Source organism: Otolemur garnettii, unplaced genomic scaffold (genome assembly GCF_000181295.1).
Source record: "Otolemur garnettii isolate 467f Iridium unplaced genomic scaffold, OtoGar3 scaffold00021, whole genome shotgun sequence".
Classification (NCBI taxonomy): domain Eukaryota; kingdom Metazoa; phylum Chordata; class Mammalia; order Primates; family Galagidae; genus Otolemur; species Otolemur garnettii.
The window spans coordinates 22,753,760-22,761,809 of NW_003852416.1; the positions used below are offsets into that span (position 1 = coordinate 22,753,760).

The window sequence follows — 8,050 nt, forward strand, 5'->3', positions numbered from 1 at the left end:
CAGGAGACTCGCTTGAGCCCAGGAGTTGGAGATTGCTGTGAGTGATGCCATAGCACTCTACCCAGGGGGACAGCTTGAGACTCTGTCTCAAAAAAAAAATAGCCAGATGTTGTGGCAGGTGCCTGTGGTCCCAGCTACTTGGGAGGAGGAGGCAGAAGACTCGCTTGAGCCCAGGAATTAGAGGTTGCAAATTGTGGACTTTTTTAATCCCATCTGTGACTTTCTTTTTAATTTTTTGTTTTTTAAGACAGAGCCTCAAGCAGTCTTCCTGGGTAGAGTGCCATGGCATCACAGCTCACAGAATCCTCCAACTCCTGGGCTCAAGCGAGTCTACTGCCTCAGCCTCCCAAGTAGCTGGGACCACAGGCACCCACCACAACGCCCAGCTATTTTTTGGTTGCAGCCATCGTTGTTTGGCGGGCCCAGGCTGGGGATTTGAACCCGCCACCTTAGGTGTATGTGGCTGGCGCCTTAGCCTCTTGAGCCACAGGCGCCGAGCCAACTTTCTTTTCTTTTTTTTTTTTTTGAGACAGAGCTCAACCTATCGCCCCTGGGTAGTGAGTGCCATGGCATCACAGCTCATAGCAACCTCCAACTCCTGGGATCAAGTGAGTCTTCTGCCTCAGCCTCCCAAGTAGCTGGGACTACAGTCGCCCGCCACAACGCCCAGCTATTTTTTGATTGCAGCCGTCATTGTTGTTTGGCTGGATTCGAACCCACCACCTTAGGTGTATGTGGCTGGTGCCTTAGCCACTTGAGCCACAGACGCTGAGCCTTTATTTTCTTATATCTGTAATTTGGAGAGTTTATTTTGAACATACATTAATTTGAAAGCTCAAAAGGAGAAAAAAATAAAAATTGTATTTTACTATATTAAAAAAGGAAGCTAAAACCAAGATACAGCATTGTCTCAGCAAAACAGTGAAACAGACAGAAGCAAAGCCAAAGCAGCCCCACCACCCCCAGCACATGGCAGCACAGCACAGAAGCCCCCAGAGAGGGAGGAAAGACGACCAGCGATTCAGGTTGCTGAGGACGAGCAAATGCTGCTGGCTTAGTCCCTGATAAGGGACACTTAGTAGAAACAGAGGAGCACAGACATAATAAATGAAGCCACTGACACCCAAATTCTAGGGGCAGTGTCAGTGTATATATAAAGTGAGCTACCAGAGGAAAGAGGGACAAATATCAGAAAAATAAACAGAAAAAGTTGCTGGGAAGCACAGGAGTTAAAATTTAAATGTATTTTTTTGTGCCCCAACTAGAATACTTCAGAATTACTAAATGAGGTTAGTTAATTTATGTAGGGCTTTTACTGTTTAATAAAAATTATGTGTAAGGGAATGAAATGACTTCTCTTGGCTTTTCCCCCCAAATTCAACACAGTCCACCTATACTACCCTCATTAGGCCTCAGAACCCCTAGTGGCAGCTACCAGGGTAAAAGTAAAATAAAAGCCAGGTCTGAAGCCAATCTCCTTTCAGAAATAAAAACCTCATACCACCACTGAAGTCACTTTGATTTTAAAGCCTCTCCCTTTCTATCAAATGTCTTTGCTGACATTTTGGTCTTGGGAGACCCACCTACCACAGTAGTTGATTCCAGAAGAGATTTCTTTAACAATTTACTGCAGCTTTTAAGCTTCAGATCTAGTAGCCAGGGACCGACACTTGGTCCCTCTTCAAAGTCAAATCCTCTTTACTAAGAAAAGAACAATCAAACTCACAAACTAATCTGACAGCCACTTTCACAGACCAGTGGTCCTTCTCCCAGTAGCAGAGAAACTAGAGGCTCCTGGGAGCTTTCTGGTCAATGCCCCTCCCTCTTCCAGCTTTAACCAATCCTACCACATCCTCCAATTTTTTTTTTTCCTTGCAGTTTTTGGCGGAGGCTAGGCTTGAACCTACCACCTCTCGCAGATGGGGTCAGCTCCTTACTCCTTTGAGCCACACGCACTGCCCTGAACATCCTCCAATATCTCATTTCATAAAATGGAAAAACCCTAACACTTTAGTGTCCCAGGAAGCACTGCAGACTAGTGTAGGAAAAGGGGAAGGGCGGGATATATTTAACTTTTGTGCTTTGCCACAAACGGGTAACACACAAATATAGAAAAAGTCCCTCCACTAAGGAAAGCCCTGGCCCTAAGCAACACCGCCCCCCTCCAAAGAAGACCAAAGTTCCAAAGTTCATTTCTGCTATTTTAGCCACACATGCTGGGATTGTAAAATGAGAAAAGAACCTATCCTATCATCTTCCTACCCCTTTCACCAAAAGCACAGTGATCTTATAGCAGAGAACATAGCTCTGAAACACCAACTAGCTCATCTCCAGTGATACTGCCATAAATTAAAGGAATGAACAAAAAAAATTTAGGGTCTTGGTCAGAGAGTTCATAATAAACCGTCCACTGGGCAGCGTCTGTGGCTCAAGAAGTAGGGCACCAGCTCCATATGCCAGGGGTGGTGGGTTCAAGCCCAGCACCAGCCTAAAACTGCAAAAAAAAAAAAAAACTAATTAAAAAAAAAAAACCGTCCACTATTTCCAGACTGAGGCAAAGATGAATACTCAATAAAAGTTACCTACCCCACACAACACCCTGCTTCCCACCAGTCTCTCTCAGGAAGTTTAGAGAGCTAAAGGTCCCATGAGAATCTGGACCTACAAAACTAGAAGCTTTTCCCTAGAAACATACATGCGGTTTTAAGGGATCATGGACCTAAAACCTACTCACAGACTCCAAGTTAAGAACCTCTGGTCTTTAGGACAACGAAGTTTTTATGAGACTCCTAATGTAATGCAGTATTAGGTCCGCAACATTTACCTTTGCAAAAAGTAAAAAAAAATTTTCTAACTTCAATATAACACCACGAGGAAGCAACCAAACAAAACCAGGCATAAAATTCTCCAGATAGACAGCTCCGTCTCATCAACAAGTCGGTGGCAGGAAAGAAGTGACTGTTTTAGACTGAGAAAGACTTAAAAGACACAATAACCACACAAAATGCATAGTAGTAGACTGGAACTTGATTTGGCCAAAATGATTATTCATGACATACATTCTTAGGAAAACTGAGGAAACTTGAACATGAATTAAGGATAATAGCAAGGAATTATGGTTAATTTTGTGAGGTATAATGTTACTTTGACTGTGAAAGACAATGTCCTTAATTTGAGACAGAAACTGAGTATTTAGGGAGTGAGATGCCATGTATCCATAATTTAAAATACTTTTAAAATAAGAAATCAATTGAGCTGAAAGGAGAAAAAGAAAATCACAGAGGAGAAAAATCAAGCAGAAAAGGAGAAAAAATAAGAGATTCTTAATCACAAAAGATTATTGAAAACAGAATCTGCTTATTCACAAGTATTTGTATTTCTTCAATTTTTGTTCAAAACTATACACTAATTTCAATATTAACTATAGTACTGTTGGAAAAGAAGAAAAAATATTAAGCCTGCTCTAAGCTATAGAAGCCCTACTGTTCAAGCATGTTTAGCAGTCCTGAGGGAGAAGCTTAGTCATAAGGAACCCTGCTGAAAGGCCAAATCATTTCTAGTATCTGCCTTTTCCTGGGACTGAGATCCAAGGTAGGCCTGGATAAACTCAGACCAACAGACCTCCCAGAACTGCTCTTCACTAGGACAGAAAGACAGCCCAGCCACTGTCTAAATGGCCAGCATTATCACAGAGGAGGGCAGAAGGCACAAGCGGGCGGAAGGCACAGCAGGCCAGAGCAACTCCACTAAGTCTGTACCTGAGCAAGTATCGAACACCGTCACCTGCATCTTTCAGGGGTTCCAGGTAGATCTCCAGCCTCTTGTAGGAAAGAACCAAGTTGAAAAGATCAAACGCTGGGGACTTGATAGGGACAGATGGAGACTCTGGGAGAGCCTCAGGCATCACGCTGGGGCTCACCTCCGGACCATTCCCTTCAGGCTCTGATGTCTGCATCCTGTAACCATAACAGTTTCTGACTTTCACATTACACCTCCAGTCCCCAACACACTTCTACTTGCATTGTTTCATGTGGTGCCCATAACAGACCCAAGAGGCAAGGCAAGGCCACATGCATCCCCATTTCACAGAGGAGGAAACTGAAGTCCTGCAAGATGAAGTGAATTACTCACATCTAAAATCCTCCTGGGCCAGGCACGGTGGCTCACACCTGTAACCCTAAAACTCTGGAAGGCTGAAGTGGGTGGGCCGTCTTGAGTTCAGGAGTTCCAGACCAGCCTGAGCAAGAGTGAGACCCCATCTCTAAAAATAGCCGGGCATTGTGGCTGGTGCCTACTAGTCCCAGCTACTTGGGAGGCAGAGGCAAGAGGATCACTTGAGCCCAAGAGTTTGAGGTTGCTGTGAGCTATGATGCCAGGGCATTCTACCCAAGCCAACAAAGTGAGACTTTGTCTCAAGAAAATAAAAAAAGAAAAAAAAAAAGAAAAGAAAAAAGCTTATTTAAACAAACAAACAAACAAAAAAAAACCCACGAAATCCTCCTGCTTGAACACCCTGTCTCTAATAAAAAAGATATAAAAAACTAGCTGGGCATGATAGTGCATGCCAGTATTACCAGCTACCCAGGAGGCTGAGGCAGGAGGATCACTTGAGCCCAGAAGTTTGAGGTTGCACTGAACTATAATGACACCACTGCACTCTAGCCAGGGTGACAGAGCAAGACTTTCTCAAAAAAAATTTAAAATCCTGTTCTTTAAAATCCTCCTCATCCAATGATCTTTTCCTCACAAACTCATCAAGAGTATAAACCATAAAGACCAAGCACATATAGTTGCTGGGGGGAGGCAGCCCACGGTCTTAAAAGAAATGATGTCCTAGAATACTTTCCTCCCTCTCTTTACCTGGTTAATTCCTATTCATCTTTCAGGTATCAGCTTAAACGGTAGTCCCCTGCCCTGGAAGTCTTTGCCAATACCGCCAGTAGACAGTAAGGCTCTCCCAAAGGAACATGAACTCACCCTACCAGAGCACTAGTGACATCAAAGTAAAACTCCCTACTTTCTTGACAGTTTCCCCTCTCTTAATTCTGAGCTAGCCTCCATTCATAACTGTTTCTATACACAGTGGGCGCTTTATAAACGCTTGCTGAATGAGTGAATGAATTACCGTCCAGCAGGACTCCTGTGGTCTCTCCTGCCCCAACCCCTTCCTCTCCCTTGGATTGCCAATCATTTCCTGGGCTCCTGAGCTTCCATGGGGCAGTCATCACCTTCCAGAATGCCCCATTCCCACTCTCTAATGAGAACCACAGGAACCTTTACGTTCCTCCCTAATTTCAAAGTCCTAACCCAAACGCTAAGCAGCAAACCAAGCGGCGGAACCTTGACAAACAGCAACCTAAACCAGTCCTACCCGCAGGGAGGTGACAAAACGGCCACCCTGCAGGTCAAGCTAGGGCGAAAGAACCCAGGGGCGGGAGCGAGACAGAATCCCCGGAATGTGTGAAGCAGGTCGGCGCCTGCAGGGGCCTTGGCCCCCACCTCTGCAGCCCAGGAAGCCTAATGCGGCCCCAGCCACCTAGACAAGCAAGGCCACGCCCAAGGTTGCTGGGCCGGCAGGTGGCGGCACCCGCTAAATGCAGAGACCAAACTCCACACCGTCAGCGGAGACATGGGGGCGGGGAGCGGTGGCATCTTACCTACCTGGTCTCTGGCTCGATGGAGGAAGGGGCAGGGCCGGGCAAAGACAGGCAGCGGGACACTGGTAAGGGCCACTGGGCCCCAGCCGTTTCCTCAGGCCCGCCCCACCCTGACACCGCCTCCTACCAGGGCCGTTCGGAAGTTGCAGGTCCAAGAATCTCCCCCGCCTACTTCCCAGCCGCCGCCGCTTCCGGGACTCGAATCGCTCTACGGCGACGTGCCCGTGACGTCATCGATCCCGCCCCGCTCCGAATCTAGCTCCGCCCACTCAACACAGGTGAGCGCCCTTCTCTGCACTGCGCCTGCGCACCTTTGCCCTCTAGGTCCTAGCCTTAGTTTCCTAGTTCACCGCGATTCTCAAGGTCCTGGGGAAGTCCTGAGGGTACGCGTTTGGCCACCATGCGTCTTGTTGTCCCTCCTCGTCTAAAAAAATCCGGCAAAAACTTGGGGAGAGGCTAAGCTGAAGAATGTGGCTTCATCCTCTTTCTCCCTAATGTTGGCACTTCACTGGCTAACGGTCACCCTCTGGGGACTGTGAGCCCAGGAAAGGCAAAAACCATACCTCGTAACATGCCGAAGTTCAACAAAGAATGCAGCTGAGTGTTTCCTGAGGAACTCAGGTGTACAAGGTCCTGTGCAGGCCTTTCTTAGTTCGTTCCACTTCACACAACGTAGCCCAGTTAATCTCTCCTACAGCACATGTCCGATGGCTTTGCGTTAATAATATTAATAACATTAGTATTTGTGTACTGGAGGTGCTGGGCACCAGGCTAAGCTCTCCATGGGCATTATCTTCTCCAACAACCCTGTTAGGGATATCGCCACTTTACACATGAGGAATTTGAGACATGTTAGGGACCTTTCTCAATGTTACAGCTAATAAGCAACCAGGAGCTGGCATTTGAACCACATGTGTCATCTGACCCCAGTGTCCCCATTAGTCTGCATCTACTGGCCTCATCTCCTCCTACTCCCCTTCCAGAGCCTCTTAACTTCAGTCAGCTGAGCCCCTCCATTGTTAACCCTCAAATGCCCTTGTCCTCAAATGTCTGTACATTTCCTGAGTGCTCCAGCTGGAAGAAATCACTTCCCTCTCCAAACAGACACAGAGCTTTATCCTCATCTCTTCCTGCAAGTATCTCCTTTTAGCAGATGCACACCCCTCCAGTCAGGACTCAGCTATGCTCCTAGTTCTAAATCCTTTCATTTCCTTGGAGTTTCGCTCTGTCCAAAGGGTCCTGAAATTTTCACTCTCGCTGACTCTTCCCCCTCATCTTAGAGTAGTGTTTTTCAACCTTTTTTATCTCACACTTGAACCTATAGTTAAAATTCCACAGTATGCTTAAATTATGTTGATCAAAAAAAAGAGTAAAAAAAGGATTATACTTACTGTGCTTTGGACTTCTTTCAAAAATAATTTAATGATCTTTAAAAATTTTCATGGCACACCAGTTAAAAAATCGCTGTCCTACAGACAAAATTCATGAAAATTTCTCCTTCAACCTTACTTTCCAGCGGTTCTCAACCTGTGGGTCAGGACCCCTTTGACAATGAAAATACATCACAGCATTAGGAAGATTGAGAACCACAGCGTTTATCCTTTTTCTCCTTCCCTAGTTGAAAGACTTGCTACACAGTACTGTCTACTTCTGCTTCCTCACCCAAACCACTCCTCAGCACTAGACAGACCTGCTTCCCTCCATACCACTAGGCTACCTGCCTGCTTACCTGTGACATCCTGGTTGCTAAATCCTACGGGCTCTTCCTACCTCTCTTCCCAGGTGCCCTCTGCAGCACTGGATGCTCTTTACCACTCTTCCTTCTGTTGCTATTATCCACCTTAGCTTCCATGACAATACCCTCTCCCCTTCTTCCTAAGTGGAGCTTTTCTTCCTGCCCCTCCAATGCTGGGCCTTCTTGGAAAAGATTTTCCACCTCTCTTCTGACTCCAGGCACTGTCCCCTACAGATCTCAGTCACTTTTTTTTTCTGCAGTTTTCGGCCAGGGCTGGGTTTGAACCCACCATCTCTGGTGTATATGGGGCTGGCGCCCTACTCCTTTGGGCCACAGGCACCGCCCCAGATCTCAGTCACTCTTTTTATTTATTTATTTTTTTGGCCAGGGCCTGGTTATGAACCCACCACCTCCTGTATATGGAGCCAGGCCCTACTTACTGCACCACAGGCGCTGCCTGATCTCAGTCACTCTTAATGGTTCTGTTAGCTAATGTTTCTCCAGTGCCTGTAGCAGTACCTGGAACGTAGTAGGCATTCTGTAAGAAGGGTTACAAGATGTTACCATTGGGGGATGGTATATGGGATATCTCTGTGCTATAAATTTACGTTTATCTCAAAATTAAATGTGTATGCTATGTTGATATTTTGTATAGCTC

At 46.1% G+C, this 8,050-nt stretch overlaps 1 protein-coding gene across 2 annotated transcripts in view; it reads right to left on the bottom strand.

Annotated features, from left to right (window-relative positions):
• ZFYVE27 (zinc finger FYVE-type containing 27) overlaps positions 1-5,833 on the bottom strand; it is a 25,005-nt gene extending 19,172 nt beyond the window's left edge. For both annotated transcript variants that reach the window (XM_003787288.3, XM_012803663.2), the window contains exons 1-2: positions 5,662-5,833; positions 3,759-3,956 (exon numbers count right to left, since the gene is read on the bottom strand). In XM_003787288.3, coding sequence (XP_003787336.1) covers positions 3,759-3,955 — 197 coding nt within the window. In that variant the 5' untranslated portion in view covers position 3,956; positions 5,662-5,833. The remainder of the gene's footprint in view (positions 1-3,758; positions 3,957-5,661) is intronic.
• Between the last annotated feature and the right edge of the window lie 2,217 nt (positions 5,834-8,050).